Source organism: Sceloporus undulatus, chromosome 4, assembly GCF_019175285.1.
Source record: "Sceloporus undulatus isolate JIND9_A2432 ecotype Alabama chromosome 4, SceUnd_v1.1, whole genome shotgun sequence".
Lineage (NCBI taxonomy): Eukaryota > Metazoa > Chordata > Lepidosauria > Squamata > Phrynosomatidae > Sceloporus > Sceloporus undulatus.
In genome coordinates, this window is record NC_056525.1 from 60,715,283 (window position 1) to 60,741,563 (window position 26,281).

General features: G+C 39.4%; 1 protein-coding gene across 5 annotated transcripts in view; it reads left to right on the forward strand.

The window, feature by feature from the left end:
• PLEKHA6 (pleckstrin homology domain containing A6) overlaps positions 1 to 26,281 on the forward strand; it is a 284,203-nt gene that overhangs the window by 184,797 nt on the left and 73,125 nt on the right. For 2 of the 5 annotated variants that reach the window (XM_042463589.1, XM_042463585.1), the window contains exons 2-6: positions 8,767 to 8,847; positions 9,201 to 9,315; positions 12,870 to 12,974; positions 13,850 to 13,922; positions 16,070 to 16,170. In XM_042463589.1, coding sequence (XP_042319523.1) covers positions 9,214 to 9,315; positions 12,870 to 12,974; positions 13,850 to 13,922; positions 16,070 to 16,170 — 381 coding nt within the window. In that variant the 5' untranslated portion in view covers positions 8,767 to 8,847; positions 9,201 to 9,213. Of the gene's footprint in view, positions 1 to 3,027; positions 3,051 to 8,766; positions 8,848 to 9,200; positions 9,316 to 12,869; positions 12,975 to 13,849; positions 13,923 to 16,069; positions 16,171 to 21,720; positions 22,473 to 26,281 lie in introns of those variants that run through there. The other 3 variants (XM_042463587.1, XM_042463590.1, XM_042463586.1) reach the window with 2 other exon arrangements.

Consider the following 26,281-nt stretch of genomic DNA (forward strand, 5'->3'; position numbering starts at 1 on the left):
CTTAGTTTCCAAAATAGGGCATGATCTAGTGCCTTTATGATATTTTGAGTAAGGAAATTGTCCTATGTGACAAATGGTGGGTGATATCAGTGATAGCCGTCCTCCTTACAGAATTCTCTTTCCTAAAGGGCATGGCTGCATACACTATATGACCTGTATTCCACCCCTAAACCAGCCAGCATGATAGAAGATGTAGTTCTATTGTCAGCACCGAAGTAAGTTCCAAGTGCCCATCTGATCACATTTTGTATCTGAAATTGTTGGAGACACACCTCTGCCTTTGCCTCATTCACCAAAATATCTTGGATCAGCTCTGTTAATTTGAGTGACTGTTCAGAAATAAGAGTTATTATTTGATTTATATCCCACCGTCCTCTCAAGGTTGGGATACAAAGCAGCTTCAAACATATTTTTTAAAAGTTCTAATAAAACATAATTAATTATATACATTAAAATGAAAATTAAATGTTATACTATTAAAACATTGGTCAAAATTGTGACTAAGTAGCAATTGTAAATGAAAACCAGTTACAAATGAGTATAGCTAGATAACTGTTAAATGCTAATGATTGCTACTTAGTAATGATGTTTCCGTCAATTTGGGAGGCGGGGGGGGGGGGGGGGGACCAGGAAAAGTTACTTAGTTAAGTTTACTTAAGTAGTTAAGTCACAGTGAGCTAAAAGGTGTGGCTTCTGACTGCTTTGAGGGCATGGCATGAAGATGACGCATGCCCCCAATGCAGCTGGAAGATGCTCTGAGTCTACCTAAGGTGGCTAGAAGCTGCCGGGAAAAGAAGTGGTGAAAAGCCTCTCTTTGCTGGTGGCTCATCTGGGAAAGTGGCAGCCCACTTTCAGAGTAGGCTGTCTGGTTGCCTCAGTCCCTGGCTGGTCGAGGCTGGAGTGACCAGAGGCCACTCCAAGCCACCAATCTGCTCTATCCCTAAGTTAAATATACTTAACACAGGTCCAAAACACACTGCAGAAATAATCCACTTTGAGACTGCTTTAAATGGCCAGGGATTATAGTTTATTGTGGCACCAGAGCTCTCTGACAGAAATGTCTCATAAAACTACAGTTCCCAGAATTCCCTAGCATTCAGCCGGGGCAGTTGAAGCAATTTCTAATTAGCTGAAACAGGATTCCAGCCCTCCTTCTCCTCCTCCTCATTTTATTCATTGATATGCCATCTTATCCCCAATAATGCCACTTAGACTTATGCCATATTTTTCATTTAAAAATCCAGATTAAAAACTATGCAAAAACTTCAGTAAAAGTATAAAGGTATTTAAAAATCAATTAAATTGTTGCAAAAAATAAGTGCACATTAGAATTAATTAAATGACAGTGTATAATCACAAAATAGCACAGCACATCATTGAAAGTCCATACCAGTCAGTTTCTAAAAGCTTGATGGCATAAGAATTTGATTTGCTAGTGGATGGAGAGTAAGGACAGGGCCACCTTGGTCTCAGAAAGACAGAAAGAAGGGTCTTTTCAGAAGATCTTAGAGCTCTAGTGGGCTCAAGAGAGAGATAAAGTCCTTCAAATAGCCTGGACCCAATTTCTCATCTTTTACTTTTGAGCCCTGTGACAGATAAGAGTCTCTTACAAAATATCTCTTTTTTTTTTTTGGACCAGCATTTGGAGGGTCATGAATTAATAGTAGGGTTTATTTATGAGTATTTATGGTATGTGAAAATCAAAATTAATGTGGAATTTAGAAATCGTGTAATGAGAAAATTCCCTACTAAGAATTTGGAATAGAGATAAAGGCAGACACTGCCCTAAAATTCTTGACTGTCTCTCTCCTCAAGAGGCTTTGTGTAAGCATGAACTGAGGGGGGGAAATGGTTAATTTATGTGGATAAACTGGTGGAAAAAAAAGAAGCTGGGGTTTGCAAAATTAAAAAGAGTCAGGAATTAGAGGGAGGGGGACTAAATTACAGTAGTTGTCATATTATCAATTAAGGGGAAAGGGGTATGAGAAGACTAGAAAAACTGACAATATGAAGGTAAAAATACAGCATGTGAAAACTTGCTATGTTCAGACGACAACCATTTGATAAGTAAAATATACAAGTTACTTTGATACAGAAGAAGAATGGGTTAAAGAATATATGATTAGCTGGGCACAGAATTTGGGTCATAACATTCATATGAGCCAATGGGAAAATATGTGGATAAGGGGATCAAAATTTATGTGCTCATACAATCTTAAAGAAGATTTGTACAAAATGATGTGTAAGTGATATATTACTCCAGGAAAATTTGTGAAAATGTATAAAGGGGTTAGTAATAAGTGCTGGAAGTATAGAAAACAAATTGGCTCTTTTTTCACATGTGATGGAGCTAGGGTGTTTTGGTTTAAAATAAGTAAATAGGCACAAAAGATTCCAGGATTTAATTTGATTTTCAAAACAGAAGCATGTCTGTTGAATATGATAAATGAAGAAGATATAAGGAGAAAGAAACAGGGTAGTTTAATTAGATATGTAATAACAGAGGCTGTATAAGAGATATTGCCAAAGAGAACAATGTGCCAAATTACTGAGAAGGGTTGGGAAAATTAGTGGAAATTGCAGAAATGGAAAAATTAACCAATTTAATTGCAGGAAAATCAATAGAGAGTTTCTTAGAAACCTTGGGATGCTTTATAGATTTTCTGAAGGAGTATCCAGGAGAGGTATCTATTTATGGATTTGGGATATAGAGGATGAAGCAAGTACTTTACAATCCTATTTGTAGATAATAATGTTGAATAATGAAAGTACTGAAAATTAATAGTGGTGTTAATTAAGTTTAATAATGTTGCGTAGTTATACATGGTAGCCAGGTCATTCAGTCTATATTATTAAAAAAGTAGAATTTTGGTTTATATTTTATACCGGAAAATATTAAGGGTACTTAGGAGTAGTATGTGAAGGTACATTTTGAGAGAAGTGAGAAGGTCTTGTGTTGTCTTTTTTTGTCAGTCTGAGTATTTGCCATTATTTTTGTTTTTTTAAAGGGGGAATGGGGAGATTCTCAGGAAAATTAATGCCTCTTGATTGTAAGTATGTAAAGAATATCACATGTAAATATGTAAGTATGTTATATGTTCTTTCTGCATGTATTTACTAAAAACTGTTTCAAAATTGTTTTGGACCAGGAGTACACCATTTTCTCTATGAAAGTAATCTTTGCAGTACAGTTCCTGGTGGAATGACCATCTACATGTGATTCCAAAATTCATTGTCATAAAAGAGAATACAATTTTACATAAAATTTGCATTTTTTATTTAAAAATAACATTCGAAATAATAGCTGTAATTTAAATATAATACAATTCATATTTCAGGGGTTTTATAAAAGGTGTGCAATTGGACACAGAATATGCAGTTGGAAAAATGAGGCAGGGACACAAACAAGACATATTAAGTATTCATTAAGCATTTAGGTACAAAGTTTATAAGGTAATCTTCGTGAAAACAGACAGAGTCCAGTTTTGGAGAGATATCCGTTTTGCTAGTACAGATTTGGTGAGTGAATAGGAATGGGTCTTACACTAGTGTAGGTGTTAATGAGTTGAGATTAAATTGTTCAGTTAATGAGCTAGTACAGACTCATAAATGAATTGTTGATGTGTACTACAGATAAGAGCTACTGATTCCAGTAGAAAGACTACCACTGATACAAGGGATAAGCAAGGAGCAGAACTTATTTGCCGTTAAAAAAAAAATAAAGTGTGATGGCATTTGTGCAACTGAAATATGTACTTTACAAAGCCCCAAACACTGTCATCTTTGTTAGGGCATTACCAGATGATCTGTGTGTCTTCTGAATCTGTTGCCCAGCTGCTAAATGTTAATGGGTAACTTGAAGGCTCCTGCTATATTCTTTCTTAGGATTTCTTATTTTTAAACTTTAAACTTTTTGCCCTGGACAATGCTTTACAGCAGTTGTCTTAAAACAGAAAACTATCCCCTGACAGATTTTCAAAATAAGGTCCAAAAAGTAGGACACATGGCCACCCTAAATCTAGGACACTTTGAGGCATCAATGTCAAAGAGATAGCAAAATGTTTAGATTAAGGCACTTTTTAAAAATGGGACATAGCAGAAATAGGATTAATGCTTCCTCTGAAAGACTATGATATGGATGTTATCCATGATATGGATGTTACCTTCAATTTGTTTTTGATGTCACTGGGAGTTCAGCAACCCTGTTGGAAGGTTGTAAGTCCATCTGTCCAATCTTTCTGATAGCAGTTCTCAGTCTTGATCCTGTAGTTGTAATAGGGACCCTTTCACATGACACAGTTATAGCACTGATTTCCCTTTAAATGCCATGGTCGCACCCTATGGAAACCTGGAATTTGCAGATTAGGGAGGGGTACTTTGAATTTTCAGCCAGTGAACCCTAATGCCTCATAGTGCCTTGAAATATAAACCCCGGGACTCCATAAGTTACATACATGGTAGTAGAGGTAGAATCATAGCACTATAACTGTGTAGTGTGAAAGGACCCTATGACTTTTTCAAAAAGCCCTGGGCATGCCGAAGGTCAGTGGCATCACTAGGAGTATGTGGAGTGCAAGCACATTTTGAGAGCAATAACAGGTATAACCTTATATATGGGCATTAGATAGTTACTTCTGAAACAAAGACAGGATTTAATTTCTATTTCTGACACATACCATGGAAAAATGCAAATGTATTTTATACTTGGAGGTGGCAACGGGAGAGCCTTGTTGAATGACACAGCTAATCACTGGGCAAGGAGTTGAAATATGAGGAGCAGTAGATAAAAATGAAGAGCCTCTTTCCACTAATAAGGAACTCAGGCAGTGTATGCTGTAAGAAATGGAGCCAAACTGAGGCTGCTGAAAAAGAAAGAATATGAAACCTAAGGGGACAAACATTTAGAAAGAAACTAGCCCTGTGAGGGCAGAGCATTCTCAACATCCATGGAATGATGGGTGTACCTACTAGGCAGTAATGATGCACTTAAATATCTTGTTCCTGATCACACTTCTCTTCTTTCTCCTGCGGCAATAGAATTAAAATTATATATATGCCTAAAAGTTTATAATTAAAAAAAATATAAAGTTTGAATGTGACAAACTTTGCAAGCATGTGTAGGGATGCCATAACCCAGCTGTAGGCAGGGCAGTCACGCTTTTGGGGGTGCTGGCACGGTCACGGTCCAGTTTTGTGCCAAAACTGGGTCTACCCTGCCTGTGGCCACCTCCGCCCCCATGCGCGCCTTCTTTATGGCCGCGGCTGCTCATGCAGCCTGCCGGCCACCCACTTCCGCGTCCGCCTCCTCTGCCTCCTCCTTCTCCTCTGCCTCCTGTGCGCTCCCTCTGGCCGCGACCGCCCATGCAGCTGGCCGGCCAGCCAGCCAGCCGCCTCCACCTCCTTCTCCAACCTCCTCCTCCCCCACGCGTCCCCCTTGCCTTTCAGGGCCGCGCGTGGCTGGCTGGCCGGCCACCCTCCCCCTCCCCCTCTGCCTCCTCCTCCTCGGCGACCCTGGCCCTTGCCGCGCGCCAGCCTAAAATAGGAGCTGGCCCCTTAAGGAGGCAGAGCCTCAGAAAAGGAGGAGGAGGAGGAGGAGGCAGAGCGGAGGAGGACTCTGGGCCAGAGGGAGGGGAAAGGGCTCTTTGTCTTGCCCTACCCTCCCTTCAAGATGAGGCCTCTGCACTTGCAGGGCCGCACACAGGGCTAATGAAGAGGACTTCCTCCTCTGAGTCTGGGGCTGAACAGCCCGTCCCTTCTCCACGCCGGAGCCTGTGAGGGCTGGCAGGGGGCTGGGCTGTTCCAGCCCCAGTCTGCCCCCATTGGCCAGCCAGGCTCTGAAGGAGGAGCTCCTCCTCTGTTGGGCTGGGCTGCAGCCAGAGGGGAAGGAAAGGGCCATTTCCTTTGCCCTTTTTTGGCACCAAGGAGGAGGAGGAGGAGGAGGAAGAGGAGGAGGTGGGTGCCCATTTACAGTATTTATTTTGGTTAAGTGTGCTGTTTTTAAAGTGTTTATTTTTATTTTTATTAAGTGTATTTTTAAAGTGTATTTTTTGCAATATTTATTTTTCTTAAGTGTATTTTTAAAGTGTATTTTGATCGTGCCTAAGAAACATGCATTTATATTTACATTTTTTAAAAATCATCAATTTTTTCGCATGTCCTCCATTTAAAAAAAAATGTGCCCTACATTTGAAAATGTTGCCCTACATTTGCCCTACATATGTCCCGGTTTGGAGGTCCAGACTTATGGCAACCCTAAGCATGTGTCTGAGTGTAAGGCTGTTGCTATGTAATGCATGAGGCCAACTGGCCAAATGTCATAGGACTTTTTGTATTCCTCTCTCTGCACTAGCATTTCTTCTAACACTGGCAAAGGCTATTAATATTTTATGCTAGTTGCCCAGATATGAAATGGATAAAACAGTCCTGCCTGACTTTACAGCATCATCATAAGGAAAAGTATTGATCTTAAAAGTCTTTGTGTAATGCTGACAAACTGTAAACAGGTGTTTGAAGCAAAGGTAATTGAACAGAATTGGCTTACGCTGGGCCAGTTCAAATGTCACAATGAACAGGGGTTGCATGATAATGTATCCAGATGTTGTTGAACAGTAGTTCCCAGCAGCATTATCTATTATAGTCAGTGATGAGGAATGTTGGGAGCAGCACCTCAGCAACAACTGGAAAGCCACATGATTCTTATCTTTGCAGTAAACAGTAGTTTATTGTGAAGGGAACAAATCTGTCTGTGTTCTCTCTTCTCTTCCTCAACTGTGGTGAAGCCAAATCATTGGGACTGCACAAGCTTGTGTTGCAAAGCCCCTGATTCATGTGCTTGCATATATTTTATTTGTTTATTATTTGTTTAATTTGTGTCCCACCTTTCTCCCAACAAGGGACTCAAGGTGTCTTTCAACAAGATAAAATAAAATGAAAAACTACAACCAAAAACCAGATGATACAATAGTGTTAAAATATTGATAAAATATCGTTATTAAATATTAAAACATGTTGTTTATTTACTGGTTCTTTAACAGTGGCATCTACAATCACACAAGTCCAAATGTTCCCTCCCTGCAACAGGAGCAAGAAGTGTAAAACATACCAAGTTTGTTTGCCTTCTCCCCAACTCCTACCCCACTTCCCCAGTTTTAATTCACACTAGCAGAAGTAAGATATTTTTAAGGAAGTACTCATGTTTATCACTTGCAGTCTAAAAAGGAGAAAGAGGGAGGGGATTGAAAAAGGGGCAAAAATGTGGCATCAACTTTTAACTGTTTGGGGGTTTGTTTGTTTGTTTGTTTGTTTGTTTGAGTTAGCTTTCTTGGACATAAACCAAGGATTCTTGAACATAAAGAACAAGTAAATAAACAATATGTTTTAATATTTAATAATAATGCTTTATCAATATTTTAAAACTATTGTATCATCTGATTTGGGGTTGTAGTTTTTTTTATTTTTCTTCTTTGTATGTACTGTAGTACTTTAAAACAATTGTATCATCTGGTTTTTGGTTGTAGTTTTTTTATTTTATTTCACTTCTTTGTATGCAGTCCTTAGTGATAATAAATGCTCAGGCATGAAACATATTTACACAGTTGTGGAAGTGGGATGGAATGTAATAGGATCCAGAAACATGCAAATTATGAATCTTGCCCTGAATTTTCAAAAGACTGTATAATGTGAGACAGATATTTCAGACATTTACAGTGGTCAGTTAGTGTCGATGTGGGGAAGCAATAAATCTGCTTACGAAGAGTCAGTTTCCCAGATTTTAAAACTCTGTCTGAGAAGATTCATTTTCTTATGTGTGCAGTAGTGAGGACTCTTGTATTAATATAGAATATTTTCACATGGCATCATTATATCATTCCTTTATTATCCCAAAGTGTAGTGGAATCGTCTATTCTTCTTTATCTGTCTCTTTGAGGCTTCATGAATACCGTGGTGATGTTTACTCTCTCAGCAACAAATAATTATCTTTACTACCATGAAGATCCATGATTCTATTGGTGCAAGGAGTGCCTCTGTTTATGCATATTGTGACTATCTCATAACATTTCATTATGTTCTTACTCGGTCGTCAATTTATCACCAATTCATCAGTTTGGCTATCCTTCGCCAATTCAGTTTGGCTATCTTTCTGGTGATTCATTCTTAGCTAGGCTGGTGCCGGCATGCAGTTTATCATTATGGCTGCACGTGAAGCCCTACCAGCTTGATAGGACCTGCCAAAATTTGCACAGTGTTGGTATAGCATTTGAGACTAAGGGTCACCTCCACATCACAAAAAGACAGCATAGTAGGATTTGTGGAGGAACTTATAATTAGTTATTACAAATACCAACAATAATTACATTTTTTAATATGGATGGACAGATGGACGGATCAGTCCTCTTTCACTGATAACCAGCCATTAGATTGTGCATACAAAGAAATATGGATTAAATTATTATTCATTTAACTGAGTTTCCCCAACTTGGCTCCCTCCAGATGCACTTTAATGTCAGTTATCCTTGACAGTATGATCACTGTATTCTAAAAGATGTTGAAGGAGCTAAATTGGGGAAGGTTGACATAACTAATGTCATTGCATTGGCATCAACATTTATATATTTATACCTGCTGCTATCAAACCATGTCTAACGCTGACTGATGATTTTGAAATATCGATTCTTCGACTGACTTTGAATTCTGAAGTGTCTTTTGAATTCTTAGCCATCAAGCACCTAACTAATGCAGAGCCCATTCCTCTTTGTGTTTTTCCAGCCATAATGAAAGACGGAACACTTTTCTTAACCCAGTGACTGGCCAAATCCCAGAAGAGAACAACCAGTTTGACTTGCAGAGGTAGGTCTTTAGCGTGTTGCCATTTGGGGGTATAGATGAGTTATTCATGAAAGAGCATGTGATAGAAAGGTTAAATGTGCCATCTGTAAAAGCCAATAACATTCTGTTTCCTTCAGCAATCCATGTGAAGAAAGAAAAATATGGATGTGCTATAAGGCAACTTCTGATGCATATGTATAGCCATTTGTATGTTGGAAATAATCTCTTACTGAAGCTGCTGAAAGACACTTTATTGTTTTCAATGACTTTGGACCTGTGATTGTGCATGTGACAATATTACAGTAAAGAGGTAAAGGTATGTCCTCAGGGCTCTTTGTAATAAGTCTTTCTTCCCTCTTTCCCCTCAATTCCAGATCTGCCTCGGACATGTCAAACAAAGCAAGCAGCAAGCGGCCGGCAGCAGTCAGTAGTGAATCGTCCAATCATACTATGGTTTCAGAGACCCCTCAGGAACGAACAAATGGCAGGGTATGCTTAGTACAGCAGAATGGCTTCTCATGAGAACCTTGGCTCTTTTTCTCCCTGTGGTTATGCACTGCAGTGAAATGTTGCCCAAGATAATAAGGTTTTGAGTCCCTCCATCTGTAAAACACTAACAGTAGTACTGACTGCCATTGTGAAATGCTCTCTGATACAGAAAAAAACAGAAACCAAAACCACGCAGGATAAATCTCCCAGCATTGGAATAGGAAAATTATAGAATTTAGAGAATATACTAAATTTGAACAAATAATTAGGCAAAGATATAATATGGAGGCAAATGAAATTTTGAAAGGTATTACAAGAGAAATATATAAATTGTTATCAAAGCATAAGGAGAAAGGAGAATCTATTAAGGACAATATTAGCACACATGATAAATATTCAAGAACAGGGAAAATTTGGAATCAATGGCATTTAAAAATTTATACAGATGAAGGAGAATTATTACAAATTAATTGGAGATGGTACTTAACATCAGAAAGGTTAAACTATATAACTAAGAATTATTCAAGGATATGTTTGGGGAGTTGTCAAGAAATTGGTACTTATATTCATATGTGGTGGGATTGTAGATCTGTAAACAAATTTTGGCAATTAGTATTTAAGGAGATAAAAGAGATAACAGAAATTGAGTTAGAAATATGCCCAAAGATAGCATTATTGTCTATATATGATAAGATCAACTGCACCCAGGCTATGAAGGACTGGGTGCAAAGGTAATTATAGAAAAAAATGGAAAGATCAGGGAGATCTGCAAATACAATACTGGTATAATGAAATATGGCAAATGGCAATTAATGATAAGTTAACATGTGAAATTAAGGTTTTAAAAAAGAAATAATGAAGAGGAATGATTTTGAAGCAATATGGAAAATATTTGTACAAAAGGTTTAGTAAAAGAGGAAGGTAGTTTACCTCCACAAGAAGAGTTACAATTTTGGAGGGTAGAATAATATAAAGATATTAGGCTCTGGTGATGGGAAGCACTTTGGGGGCGGAAGTTAATTAATGATAAATTAATAGTATTATATTTTAGTGGATAGTAAATTATATTATTTTTTAAAAATAAAGGATCATTCCTGTTGGTTAGGATGATCCTAGAAGTAAAGAAAAATAAAGGATGATGCTAGAAATAACAATAATAACAACAACAACAATAATATCTGACAGTAAATATCAAAACCATTGGTACAGTTATGCTTATCCATAATGACCTTGCTGTTGATGTGTATTCTCAGTATAAGTGGTGAAATGGTCTAATAGAGGGATATGGATAGGGATACATATCTGAACATTGGTTTAAATCAGGGATGGGAATTCTGCAGCCCTCCATATGTTGCTGAATTTCAACTCACTGTATTTCTTAGTATTGACTGCTGGCTAGGACTGCTGGGAGCTGCGGTCCAAGAACATCTGGAAGGCCATACAATTGCCACTGTTGGTTTGAGTGCATCTCATTTTTCTAAGACAATGCACTGTTTGTGTATGTCAAATACCCAGTATCCCTCAGTAATGTGATTTTGGTCATTCTAGACTTAGGCCTGGTACAGATTAGAAGATTTCTTCTCTGGATCATTGCCACAGCAACCGCATGGCTGCAGCAACCGCACAGCAGCGGCAATGATCCTCCCCAAAAAGGAGCTGTGAAATGCAGCTCCTTCCCGCGATGTTGCTTAGGTGCCATTAGTGCCCTGGGGTGTCGTGGTGACGTCAAGTGTGCGCCGCCTCATTTGGATGTGATGTGCGCATGATGTCATCAACGCACATACCATTATGTGGTAGGGTTTGGGATCATGCAGATGCTGTGTGCTCGGAACCCTAGAATTGGCCCCAGGCCGCTGCAAACCGCCAGTCTGTACTGAACCTTATTCACAGAGAGTAGATGCACTGGAATCAGTAGGACTTCAGTTATTAATGATTAACTCAAGTCTAATTGATTTCAGTTTTCTGCTCCAGGACAGATCCTACCATTAGGCAGAATGAGGCAGCTGCCTCAAAAAGCAGATTTTGAGTATCAAGAAACAGCAGTAAACTATCAGTTATTTGGTTATTCTTGTGTTTTACTTCTAGAGAAGACGATAATTGCTTGTGGAATTTTCTGTTTCATGGGCCAAAATTACTTTGCTGGCTTTACATACAACATACCTTGAGTCAAGGGCTTTCATGGCCGACATCCATAGTTTTTTGTGGGGTTTTCAGGCTATGTGGCCATGTTCTAGAAGAATTTCTTCCTGACGTAACTAAACATACCTTGACTTAGGGTGCAGCTACACTATATAGCAACCTTTAAATATGTTGCTACTTCGCAAAGAGCATTCTCATCAACGGCTCTGAGACTTTGGAATAGTCTTCCTGAGGAGATCCACTCGACGGCCTCGCTAGAAACATTTAGAAAAGCAGTTAAAACCGAGCTTTTTAGCCGAGCATACCTCACCTGATATGAATACCCCGCTGATATGATACGAATGATATGTCCCTGTCTGTGTATGATCCCTGTCTTGCTTGTTGATGCTATTGTCTGATGTTGGATATTTTATTGTTTTTAGCTGCTTTTAATTGAATTTTTATGTAAGCACTGTGTGCTGTTATTTAGTCTGTAACCCCGCTTCGATCTACTGGGAGAGGTGGGGAAACATAAATAAATTTTATTATTATTATTATTATTATTATTATTATTATTATATAAATACGTAATGCCATTTGACACCACTTTAACAGCCATGGCTCCATCCTATGAAATCCTGTGATTAGTAGTTTTGTGAGGCACCAATACTCTTTGGCAGAGAAGGCTAAAGTCTTTATAAAACTATAAATCCCAGGATTCCATAGGATGAAGCCACAGCTCTTGAAGTCGTATCAAACGTCATTATTTCTACAGTGTAGATGCACCGTTAGAGGGCCATCTGCTGCTCTGCCTCAGGCAGCAAAATGTCTGGACTAGCTTTGGTCTGTTCTATGCATGGCAGTAGCCTCATTCCCACTACCTTTTAAACCAGATCACGATTCTGCTTGAACCAGTTCAAACAACCCTGGTTCCCACTTAATCTGAATTGCTGAAGCAATTCCGAGAGGGGGGCCCATGCACTAGACCCATTTAACCCGCGTCTTTTTGATGCTGATTTTTTTCAACATCTTTTTCGATAAATCAATTCTGCAGATCGGAATCAATTCAAATTTGCCCTTCGGCCAGCTGGAACTGAATCATTTTTAATCGATTCATCGTGAATGAACCACAAGTGGGTTGTTTTGATGACAGAAAATGCAATTGGGGCAAATTGAGTGGGAACACTCCACTCTTGAATTGATCCAAATCACACACCGATTTATCTGTAAGTGGGAATGGTGCCTGTTTCTGATTCCAATTGTATTTGGAATCAGACACTTATGCTTTAGAACAGCCTCTGTTTTCTGTGAGATTTGTAAAAGTGGTTGTACATGCCTTCACATCAGTTTTTAGTTTTTTGAGGGGGGGGAGGGATTGGGGGAATGATTGTTTATGTAGCTTGTCTCTCCCAAACCTTTTCTTCTATTTCCTAAAGGCCTCACGCTCTTCCAGAAAGGGGATTGCTTTTGGAAAGCGCTCCAATTCCATGAAGAGGAACCCCAGTGCTGCAGTGACCAAGTGTGGCTGGCTCTTCAAGCAGGTAATATGCTCTACTGTGTTGTCAGAGAGGATTCCATAATATGATGCCTTCTTGTACAAGTTTAGTCTTTCAGGAAAATCAATGGGTTCTTTTTGCAGCACGAGATTATTTAATCACCATCACATAGTTTTCCTTGAGACATTATGGAATCAGTTCCTGGTTATGGAGTGAACTAAGTATCAGTTGAACCCAGCCTTTTCTGCTCAATAAATACTTGTAAGACAGAAATGGGGAATTTCCTGCATTGGAACACAGGTCATTTCACTTGCATGCTTCCCCATCCCATCTATAAGCTTCTTCTGCTGTTAGCACCAATGAGTGATGGGAGATAAAAGATCAACAACTGTTTAATGCCCGAGAATATATTAATGCTGTTGTGTGGAACTGAGCTCTGGTTTGGAGTCCAACAAGCTGTTGCATGAAGATGTTTCTCTGGTATTCATTCCATTTGTACTTTTTTCCAATATTCATTCCCTCCCTCCCTCCCTCCCTCCCTCCCTCCCTCCCTCACACACACAAGCACACACACACAAAATGGAAAATAGATGCAACTTTTGTCCCAACTTACTCCTTGTCTGGTGCTTTATAGGACATATATCCTGCCTGTACAGTTCCATTGCTGTTGCTGAACTCAGTATCACTCATGGCATCTCTTCATGCAATACTTAGGAACATGTGCAATTCTAGAATAGATACAACAGAACTTGAAAAAAAATCTGGATTGCAGCTCCAAGAGTCCTGCAGTTAACATGGCCATTGGCTATCCTTATTGGATGGATTATGTGTGTTGTAGTTGAAAAAGTAACTTTTTGAAGATCTGGTATGCAATGCTGTATATTTTGTGACATTTATTTACTTTCAATATCTCCTTACAGGCCAGCTCTGGGGTGAAGCAGTGGAATAAACGCTGGTTTGTTCTGGTTGATCGCTGCCTCTTTTACTACAAAGGTATAGCAGAACCAACTTCTTAGAAAGGAAGGGGGCAGAACTAACCTTGGTGTTGGGGAATAACAAAGCTGCTAGGGAAGAAATAAGGGTGTGTTTGCACTGCACCATAATTTTAGTTTTAGACTATTCTAATTCTTGTGGTTACAGCATCCTGGAATTTATAATTTGGTGAAATATTTAGAATTCTATGTAGACAAGCACTAGAGTATTCTAGCATAGAATTCTAAGACCTCACCAAACTGCATATTCAAGGATTCCATAGTGTAGAGCCATGACAATTAAAATGGTATCAAACTGTAAGAATTGTATAAGTGCAGACATATCTTACATTTAACTTGTGATGGAGCAGTTTGCGTATGGGGTGAAGATGGTGGGCCCACATCTTTTAATTTTTATTTTTTATAATGCCAAGGATGAGTGACTACAAATACAGCTTGCAGCATGTCTCATAGTGATGTCATGGATATGTGATATATAGCCTGTTGTGATGCCAACAAAACTAGCTTTCACAAAACAAAAGACATATAATGCTTTATTTTTCTGTGCTAAAGTATAGGTTACTAAATAGTTGGGTTCACATTTTGAATGCCTGGACAATCCCCATGAGCTGTACAATTCCCATAAGAGCAAGGACTTTCTGAAGAACTAGTTTTTTCCTCCTCTTGACATCACTGCCCATTTTCTCTGCCATTTCTCCTGTAACTGTTCTACAGACTCCCTGTTTGGAGCTGACCCATTTGCTCAGAATATCTAAGCATAAACCAAATCTCAAAAAAGAAATAGAGAGAATCAGGAATCTGAGAATTCTCTGCCTCATTGTTGTTGTTGTTGCTGTTGATTTGTAGGCTTTATTGTGACATTTGATATATCAAATTTCACATGTGATGGAAAATGAGTGCTAGGAACCATCCATGTATCTTTCTCTTTCCTTCTCTCTGCCCTGTGGTAATATCTCAGGCAATCTGTGCAATTGTGCAAGGGAACGTATGTGGCGCATGCCATGATGTCTCTGATGGCCAGACTTGGTACAGCTGTTCCCTTCTTGCTCTGGAACAGATGATTTGGGTCATTAGTTCTTTCTCCCACAGGGTAGGTTCACTGACATGAACATATTCAACACATACACATATTCAAGATTCCTGTCAATTATGCTTCCCTCTGAAAAGTGCAAACACTAATACTTCAGGATGGCCTGCCCTAACATTAGGCAGAGTGAGATAGTTACCTCAGGCAGTCAGTTTGAAGTGTCTTGAAAGGACAACAAACAGGAGTAACAATTACTGTCTTTTGCTAACATTTTTATGGGCAAGGATGGAAGGAGGTGTTTGTCAAGTTTTTTGCTGCCTCACATATTATCATATAGCTGACTTGGAGTGCTATTCAGTCTGACTTGGCATGGTGTTGGAGTAACACCATTTGATGTTCTGTCTCAGATAGCAAAATATCTGGGGATAGTCCTATCCTTTGTCCTTTAGTGGAACAAATTGGTTGTGATGATGCCAAAAAGGGCAAAAGAGGGGTGTGTGAGTTACGACACATACAAGATGAAGCTTATTATCAGTGGAATATATGACATACCCCAGTCTTCAAATGTCTAGAAAATGTAAGATGAGAATGGAGAATTTAGGTGCACTTTTTATCACCCAATGACCTTTCCATCTTCCAAAGCAATTCTCTCCCCTCCAGCAATATTGCTTAAATATTGCTGTTAATGGGCACCTCTCAACCTTTAGTTCTTAGCATCCTGCTGTCTGAGCGTCTTCCCAGGCAGTGTAGCTGAAAGTTGGGCATGAATAATGAACGAGGCAGTATTGTGAGCTGTCAATGTAACTGATACAGGCACAAGTGTGGGAGAGCATTTGCCTGTCTGAGATGGAGAAAATAACATACACAGGTGCCTCAGGAAGGAGAGCCATCTTCTACAGGTAGATCACTGTTTGGGCACTGCTTTTTCTGCTCAGTTGCACTCAAGAGTCTGGCTCTAATTTAATAGCAAGGAGGGTCATGCTGAGTCCCTTGGTTGTTTCTTGCTCTGTAATGAGTTCGGAGGGAGAGTCTCCACCTCAATAGCATCTTTGACTTCTAGCTGGGTGAAGGGGGTGCACTTACCTATCTGATTTTCCTCTATCTCACTTTCCTTCATGCAGATGAGAAGGAAGAAAGCATTTTGGGCAGCATCCCACTTCTCAGCTTTCGGGTTGCAGCAGTCCAGCCTTCAGATAACATCAGCAGGAAGTATACCTTTAAGGTCAGTAAATGGCTGAAGTACCTCACAGATGTAACCTGGTGTGCATTGATCTATGCCTAGAGGTATGGCTGAAAGTTGGAAATTGGTATGCTCTAGATATGTGATAGAATAAGTAACGGGACTTAGACTGATAGCACAATTCTTCTGTTCTTTTGCTTCTGCCAAGAGCTTCCTGTGAATTAAGAATTGAGAGGTCTGTCAGTTTTGCTTTCTCCCATGTTCACATATTTTAAATTGCAATGCCTTTGCTACTGTTGGTAAATTTTTGAAAAACAGACCAAATTGAGATGGTAAAACTGTTCCCTGCTTGGAGAAGTGAGATGGGTTCTCTTTCTCATGTATGAGTTAAAGATGTGAAGCATCTCAGAAAAGAAAAGATGGCAGTCATACCTGAGCACAGGGTTGGCTCAGTACAGAGAGCTCAAACCCAGCCTTTTAAGAGTCAAGCATTCAGATCCCCTGGCCTAGATAGACAAATATGTTAGTTCTTCCCACATTGATTTTCTTTAAAAAAAACAAAACAAACATATTCATTCTATTCCAAATGTAAATAACTGCAAATTTTTGATAATTTTGTACTAAAAATAAACTGAACTGAAATCCAGTTGAGAACCTTTTCTTTGCAGCCGGCAGAGAAAAGTGTAACCTGCCTCTGCTCAATCTTTCTTGTTGCTGTGTGCCTTTAAGTCATTTCTGATTTACAGCAACTCTAAGGTGACCCAATTACAGGATTTTCTTGGCAAGTTTCTTCAGAGGGGGTTTGCTATTACCATCCTCTAAGGCTGAGAGAGTGTGACTTGCCCAGGGTCACCCAGTTGGTTTCATGGCCGAGCAAGAATTTGAATTGTGGTTTCCAGAATCATAATCCAATTCTTAAACCACTACGCCACACTGGTTCTGCTTAAAGACCTCCAGAAAAGTAGAACCCACTGCCTTTCAAGGCAGTCTGTTCCACTGTCAAAGTTCTCTTCCATACATGTTTTTTCCTGTCAATGGGTATGCTAAGCCTATTTGAACATTTTTGTTGTTGTTGTTGGTTTAATATTTTTTTGTGAAACTGAAATAAATACATTTATCTTTTCTTTTCTTTTTAAAAAGAGCTTTTTCCAACAAGAAATTATCCTTAAGGCTTAGTGGGAATCTTCTTTCTTGTAATTTGGATCCCATGGGTTCAGGTCCTACCTTCTGGAACAACTGAGTACAAGCCTGTTTCATGTTTTGTAAGACAGCCCTTCGGTTCTGATTTCTGAAAACAGCAATCTTTCTCATTCTCAGGCTAAACATACTTAGTTATTTTCACTTACAGGATTTAGTTTTCAAGTCCCTCACTATTCCTCTCACCCAAATGATGGAATGTCTGGCAGAGGGAATTCTTGACCATGTAGCATTTCACCAGGAAGTAAGCTTCTGGTGTGACCTAACTCCAAGCCCCTTCATAATGCAGGTTTGGGAATAAACAGAGCTCAAGAGACAATTTTCCATTTATTGTTTCCCTGTTGGGAGCTGTTCTGTTCTTAAAATCCTTCTGTGATGCTGGCAGGCCCATCTGCACTGGCTCTTTGGACAGGGAATTGAGCTGCTGCTGCAGATTCTGTTTTCTTTCACAGTTCCCATGAGGACCCTGCAGGGCTGCCTGAAAGAGCTATACTCACACTCTCTCTAAATAATGGCATTGAAGATTTGCTGAGGAGGAAGGATTGTTACCCAAAAGGGAAGAGCATGGCAGCTAAAGTACATTATTTCCGGATGCTTGCCCGTAGTCCCTCAAGCTTGCTCCAGGGACTTTGAGGCTGTTTTTGAGCCTGGACCTCTGAGGGAGAAGCATGTCTTGTTGACTGACGTATTTACTGTAGAGGCTGTGTGTACAAGCCGTAAAATGTGAAGAGCCACAGGAACACTTCCTCTTCTGCTGATCAAAAAACCCCTGACCTCCCAGTGGTAGTTGGATACTTGGTTAGGGAGGGAAAGGATGGAGGGAAGAGGCTCATGGGACTTTCAGGGAGCTGCGATGTGGGAAGAAGCCCACTGACTGCTTTTCCTTGTCTTGATACAAACATGATTCCCCTCTCCATTTTATAAAGGTAAATTCTAGCAGGCTCTTGCTAGATGATAGTCACTTTTTTGGACTGCTTCTTCCAGAATCCCAGGAGCTCTAGTCCTCCAGCAAATTAACACCCTCAGGACATTATCAGACAAGGGAAACTGGAAGTATAATCCAAGGGCAATCTGAACACAATCATGGGGTTTAACGTTATTGCATGATAGACTACCACACGCAATTTCAGGCAATGGGAAGTCAGTCCGAACGCAATAATGGAGTTTCACATTACTGCGTGAGAGGTGATCACACGCAATTTTGGGCAATGGCAAGCTATTTTCGGGCAATGGGAAGTCAGTATGAATGCAATTCAAATTCACGTAAATTCACTGAACTAGCAAATTCACGTGAATGCATTCTGGCCCCACTTTCTTTTCATTCGAAATTAAGAGAAATGCCCCCTGTGTGATAAACTCCTCAGTATCTGCTCTATAGGGACTCACTTGATGCATGCTGCCACGTAGGGGAGTGGCCTCAGCTAGCCCAAGGCATTTTGATGCCAAAGGCAAAGGAGCAAATTTCTTGTTCTTGTTCTTGTGAAGATGCTGAGTCCCCAATGGCAGCCAGATAATTTCCCCCCATGAGGCAGACAAAAACTGCTTTTGCCCAACCCTGATGGTGAAAATGCAGTAGTGAAAAAGTAAACAGTAATTTCTCTGCCTTTTCCTAGCATCCAAATCTGCTGCCTCAGTTAGCTGCCTCACCAGCCACATGGTGTGGCTGGATTTGACAAACATCATGCAGTACATCTAAGGAGAATCAGTGATTGACTCTTGAGTAACAATAACACTGATGGTTTTGCATTATTTGTTCTTTTATTTAGGGAAGCTGGCTTCCACCCATCAGCAACATGATCATGAGAATGCTTTGGTTTTCTGATGGGCAGCCAGATATCTCTCTCTTTGATTACTTTCAGATATTAGAGTTTTAAAGGAAAGGTAATAGATGGTTATGTGCATAGCACATAATTAGTTTCCATGTGCTGAATTTCAATTATGTGAGGGATGTGACTCTAAAAGAGGATTGAATTAAGATGTGAAATTTATATATAGGGGGTTTCTGTAGAGGTGCAATAAAGGTAGGCTGCATGGATTCCCTCTGCAAGATTAAGCAACCTTTGCTTCCTGCAAGTGTTATGAACAAATATGTTTATTTCTGCAGAATATTTTCAATATGAATGTGTATGTGTGTATTTAAACATAAGGAGTAGGAGTGGGTGATACACATACACACTCCCTATTTTATGATCCCTATTTTGCTGCAGTTGAGATCCCTTCCTGAAGCATAATTCTATGCTTTGTTCTTAAAGAGGTGTGTGTCTTTTGTGGATGCTGCCATAGTGCCCAAATTTTGCACCATTATTAAATCAGGGACAAGCAATTTAGTGCCCTCCATATGTTTTGTAGCATGGTTGCCATAACCTCTTACCATTGGTCATGCTGCCTAGAGGTTGTGGGAACTGCAATCCAAAATATCTAGAGGACACCAGATTGCCTACTGCTGCTCTAACAAACCACATTGTGCTGCTCTTTGTTTTTTTTTTTTTAAATATATCAAAATCTGGAGTACTGAAAGCTAAATGGGAGAGAAATTAGGAAAGGTATTAGAATCGTCCAAGACACTGTATTCCTTATCGCCATGTACGGAAGCAAGAGTGGACTGTGAAGAAAGCAGACAGAAAGAAAATCAACTCATTTGAGATGTGATGCTGGAGAAGAGTGCTCAGGATACTGTGGACAGCCAAAAAGAAGCAAATGTGTCCTTGAAAAGAAGAAGCCTGAAATCCCCTGTAAGCCAAGATGATCAAGTTGAGGTTGTTGCACTTTGGCCACATAATAAGAAGGCATTGATCACTAGAAAAGATGATAATTCTAGGAAAAGTAGAGGGTAGTGGAAAAAGAGGATGGATAGACTCAATCAGGGTCACAGACATGAATTTACAGGAACTAAGCAGAGCAGTGGAGGACAGGGGATCTTGGAAATGTCTCATCCACAGGGTCACCATGAGTCAGGGTCAAGTCAAGGGCAGTTAACAAGAATAACAAAATCATACCAGCCCATCCTTCTTTCTTATGCGAAACAAACCCCTAGCACATCCAGATGCACACCATAAATTATATTTCGTAATGATTTCGTTTTAGATGTCTCTTCTTTCATATTGCTGACATATTACATACTGGGTTTTTTTAAAATGTCACTAATAAAACTCTATTCAGATAGCTCATGGGTGTTCTATATAATATATGTACTCACTTTAATGATGATAGATGAGAATAAATAAGAAGTAGTGCTTTAAGAGTAAAGAACTATTGACATCTTTATTTTCTTTGCAATTCTTCCTGACTGTCCTGTAGAGGTGAAGAGAAAAAAAGTATTTTGGTCAGAGGCATGGTGGCTCCAAGGGAAACACATTAGCTTTGAAGGATGCTGCTGGGCATCTTGCCTGCCTTTGACTCAGATTTGTGTACAGGGAAGGAATGCCTTTTCTCTATGGTGTTGCCTTGACAAGAGGTCTGTGCTTGCTCACTGGACAGCTTCACTGGCGCCAGAGATGCTGGATGGACTGTCAGTCTCTCACAGCAAAGATCAGTTTAGAGTAGTGCTTCCCAGCTGTGTGGCATAGGGGAGTCACATTTATATTCTTTCCTAATGTGCCATATTTGGGCCCATTGGCTATATTGTTTGTTTCTTTCCTGGAGACCCTCCAAGGACCAACAGCTAAAGGCTTGTGAACCTGCACCAATCTGTGGACAACCACTTTGAGTAACACTGGTTTAGAGTGCTAGGAATTGTTTTAATCATGTTCAAAGGGATCTTCCTGAATTTAGTTTGAATAATAGGTTATATTTGACTGCTCTAGAGAAGAAGGTACTGGGGTCAAACTTCCATGTTCACATAAATCTGAAGATGACATTAAGAACCCCGAGTTCACATTCTGCAGTGGACTGAATATATAATTTGTAGTAATTTATTGTAGATTTGTAGATTATTTTAGGAAATGTGAAGTCGAAGGCTTTCACAGCCAGCATTCATAGTTTTTTGTGGGGGTTTTGGGCTATGTGGCCATGTTCTGGATGTTTTTCCAGCATCTGTGACTGAAGGTCTGTTCTCTGAAAATGCTGGTGAAACATCAGGAATAAACTCTTCCAGAACACAGCCACATAATCTGAAAAACCCACAAAAAACTATTTTAGGAAAAGTGATCACATAGCTCAATAATAAGCATTTTTATCAAGTGCATTTCACTTAATACAGTGAGACTTACTGTGAAATAAGGGCCTGAACAGACAGGCCAAAATAAACCTGTTTCGGGTCATTGTGGAGGTGTGCTGTTTAAATGATGCATGCATCCTAAGAGGCCGGAAGCCTTGCCAAAGCCACGCTCCAGTCCTAAGGATTGGAGCACAGCTTTGGCGGAGCTTCTGGCCTCTTAATATGCATGTGACATTTAAACAGCATACCTCCAAAGGGACCCAAAGCAGCTTTATTATGCCCTGGCTGTTTAGGCCTTAAGTATACATTAAGGTTTCAGCCTCAGTGACCAAAGCACCATGTTCTCCTTGAATTAAACAAGAGTGCTAGTTTTGATAATCTCCCCTTATGTTTGTTGGCAAGGTAGAAGAAACCCAGTTATGGTTGCTTCTGTGTTTTGTTCTTTTATTAATCAAGAAAGGGTAGGGAACAGGATTCCAGCTAAAATTCAAAAGGATGTTTGTCATTAAATGGATAGACCTATATAGTCTTGAATGGATCTGCCTAGATAACATTGTTGCTTTCCTTCATTCAACCTTGAAAGAGCAATAGTATTTATTGCTCTGTCCTGCTGCTGCCATGCTTGCATACCCATTTTTCTCTCTAACATACCAGGAATCTTGCCTTAGGCCTGTTCTGTGGCTTGAGATGCATAGAAATGGTCTTCCGAGTCCTCGTGGCTTATTTTAAAGTCAGACAAGACCAATGTGACCCTTCCAATTTTAGGTTCAGAAAGCATTCAGCATGTGCCTAGTTCGGCTTCAGCTATCCTTCCACAGTGACCAGCTCTGCTCCTGCTGCACTTCACCTGCTTGATACTCCTCCCCATTGGATTGCTTGTTGGGAGTGGCTGACCTGTTCTCTGTCTTCCCTTTTTTTTTCCGCGCGAGGATCCCTGGACAGATCTCCTCTGATAACCCGTCTGCAATGCCATCACCCAGGCATCAAATAGGTAGTATTTTCCTTCCATTTCCAAATGCATGCATGCTGGAAAGGAAAGATCAAATTCGGATGGGTACAAAATTGTCCTGCATGCTTTATTCACCTCCAATCATTCCCAAAGGAAAGGGGTGGGGAAATTCTTGAAATTTTTGTATGGCTGATCAGACACCCATCAATTCTGAAAGCAATGAGACAGGTGGGATGACAGAGGTATGTATACACATAATCCAATGAAGAAGGAGGTTATCTTAACATGCCTGCCTCACAGTTTTACCATAGACACCACATACCTTTTGTATGGCCATGTTGTGAGTCCTACTTTGTATACATTGAAGTCCTACAAAAACTGGCAGTCTGCAAGATCCAGATCTACAAAACAACAACCAAGGCAAATATTCTTAAGCTCACATAGGACTCACCAAGGTGATGAGAGACAACTGGCCGTGAACCAGAGATGATGGGCAGAAATTTTTAAAACTATTTTCTGCACTGCAAAATAGTTGAATGAAGTGACAATAATAGTAGTAGCAGTAATAAGAAAAATGATAACTGAGATATGTGACACATAGTAATTATTATTTCTAATATTATATAATAATTATATAATATTATTCATCATTTATTTACAATATTTATTTACTATAAAACCAAATATTTTGTTTCTTGTTAAAATGAAATGTAGATGTTCATTAAAAAAAGAAAAACTGAAACAATTTCAGCATTAATTAAACTGGAATAAAACAAATGATAGTTGAGTCAATGAGCTGGTCAAATTCTGATCAAGAATTCAAATTAATGAAGCCTGGAAAGATCTTGATCTTTTTTGTCTTGGAAAGCTTCTTCCACAGAAGTCTGGTGTTAGGTATAGCTGTTCAGATGCTCTGTAGGCGGTACTGCTTAAAAAACAACTGTGATTTTAAATATATCCGATCTGAATGTCTTCACTTTAAAAACAAGACCTCCATAAGTCTCTGTACAGCTTTTCTGCATCTAAACCTAGAAACTATAGTCAAAGCTATTTTTCATTACATTTTTCAAAAAGCCATTTCCTAGATTTGGGGAAAAGGGTAAGCAACTGGTGCCCTTCTGATGTTTTTGTACTGAACATTCTTTCACTGTTGGCTACAGCTTCTGCCACACTGCAGAATTAATGCAGTTTGACACTCCTTCAACTGCCATGGCTCCATCTTATGAAGTCTTAGGATTTGTAGTTAATTGTGGTACCAGAACGCTTTGTCAAAGAAGGTTAAATATCTCACAGAACAACAAATCCCAGAATTCCATAACTTTGAGCCGTGACAGTTAAAGTGGTATTGAACTGCATTAATTCTCAAGTGTAGATGTAATCTATATTTGCTTAAGATTGATGAGAATGGTAGACCAAAAACATCTGGAAGGTCATTGTTAATCTGCCTTACACTGGCATAACTAAGAAATTGTGAATGTTAGCTTTTTTCAAGCTGGTGTTGTCCTGATGTTTTGACAATCAACTCTGTGCAGCCCAGACCAACATGGCCAATGTCAAGAAAAATGGGAAGCAAAGTTTAAAACATCTGAAAGGAATCAAGTTGGGATAGACTGGTCTGTGCAGAAGTCAAAAATGGGCCCAACTGTCAGAGGCTTCCACAGATATCTATAGACTGAAATAAAAAGACTGTAGACTGATACGCCAGCTGCGCCCTTTCCTGGAACGGGGTGACCTCGAAACTGTAGTACACACACTGGTAACCTCAAGACTTGATTTTTGCAACATGCTCTACATGGGGTTACCCTTGTGTCTGGCCCAGAAACTCCAGTTGATACAGAATATGGCAACCAGGTTGGTCACAGGAACAGCAAGGAGTGACCATATAACACCAATATTGAAGTCACTCAACTGGCTGCCTATTAGTTTACGGGCACAGTACAAGGTGTTGGTTATCACCTTTAAAGCCCTACATGGCTTGGGCCCAACCTATCTAAGGGCTCGCTTCCTTCCATATAACCCCCCCCCCCCGTACACTCAGGTCCTCTGGGAGGAATTTACTACAGCCCTTAAAGAGCAGATTGATGGCAACCTCCCAGAGGACATTTTCTGCAGCTGCTCCCAACTTATGGAATGGCCTGCCAGACAAGATCCGTCAAATTACCAATCTAGAGAGCTTCAAAAAAGCCATTAAGATGGATTTCTTCTGGCAAGCCTTCTCGGAATAAAATACTCGGCCTCTAATAAGACTTCCCTATTTATCAAACTCTGCCCATGGTTATTGTTTGGATTTTAAAATGTTAGTTTTAGTTTTATACTGTTTAATCTTGTTTTAAAGGGGGTACTCTGTATATATGAGTATATTTTAGTCTGATGTATGCCACTTTGATTGCTTGGCAAAAAGCAGGATAAAAATAAAAAATTTATTTACAGTATATTATATTATTTAGACTGTGACAAAATTTGTCAGTCTGTGATAAAACCTATCCACATCCCAGACAGCAGAGTCACTAAGCAGGTTTAATCATCATCCAGTATGTTTCAATGTTTGAATGATTTGGTATAGATTCTATGATTCTATGACACTAGTGGAATAAAAAGGCTTAATCCTATAGTGATCATACCATAGTGAAGGGCATCTCATTAGTGTCAAATAAATAAAATCATTCTGCAATCAAATTATTGGATGAATTTAGAAGAAAGATAAAATGTTTGGAAAGGATGATAAATGTTCAGAATATTTTTTTGCTCATACTAGTTTCTGTCAGGAAGGCAGATTTAAATACCCAAGGATTATATCACAAATCAGTAGGTTGACCTTGGGTCCAAGGAAATCTTACCCTGATTTGATTCAACACAGGATATTATAATTGACCCTCACCAGTGAGTTATTCTTTCACTTGTTGTGGAGTTCATTGTGGGAAAACAACAAGTAACAAGTTGCAGCTGTTATAGTGAATTATAACAAATTATTTCTGAGGAATAATGAAGCTAGGAAAACACATATCTCAAAAACAATAATCCTACAAGAATGGCTTTGCCTTTTTTCTCTCTAAAAAGAACATTTTCACTTACTTTCTCCAATTACTTTTAAATTATATTTTCAAGTACTTGTAGATTATTTTGAAGTATATGCCATTCTCTTATCAATTTGAGTTTTTTCCCCAGTCTAACAAATAAAGTAATGAACAGCACATTTTAAAAAATGTTATAACAAATAACAACATGAAATTACTTTCTGAACATTGGGAACAAATAATGAGAACTATTTATTTATTTAAAAAGTAATTTCCTAGGCTCTGAAAATCAACTATGGTTTCCTACATTTATAATGATTTCATTCTTTAAAGGAGAGAGGGAGATATGCAACACAAATTTATTTTGCCACACTAAATGCCCATACACATGTATAATGACTGAGCACTGGCACTTCATCTCAGAACAGAATTTTGCATGCTCTTCTGTCTGTGGACCCATGCATGTGCTGCACGGGGAAGGAACCTTCATCCAATATCCAGGGGGGCTTGCATGCTGCTGAGTAGAAGCACAGGGATTGTCCTGTAGGGTGGCCATTTGTCCTACATTACAGAGGACAGCCCACCTTTGAAGGCTGTTGGAATACAATTGTCTGTTGGAAGATTTCCTCTGTTTGAAAAGCTTTACAGTCCAAGTACAGTTCCAAGGTAAAGAACTATAAGAAGGAAGGTCAGTAAACTTGAAGCTGCCCATCATTATTTAGCACCTGGACAGGGGACTGAGCAGGTATATAGATCACCAGATCATAGGTTGATCTGCTGTGGTGAAATATATTCTATCTCTGTTTATTTTACATGTTATTTCCCAGTTTGCATCTA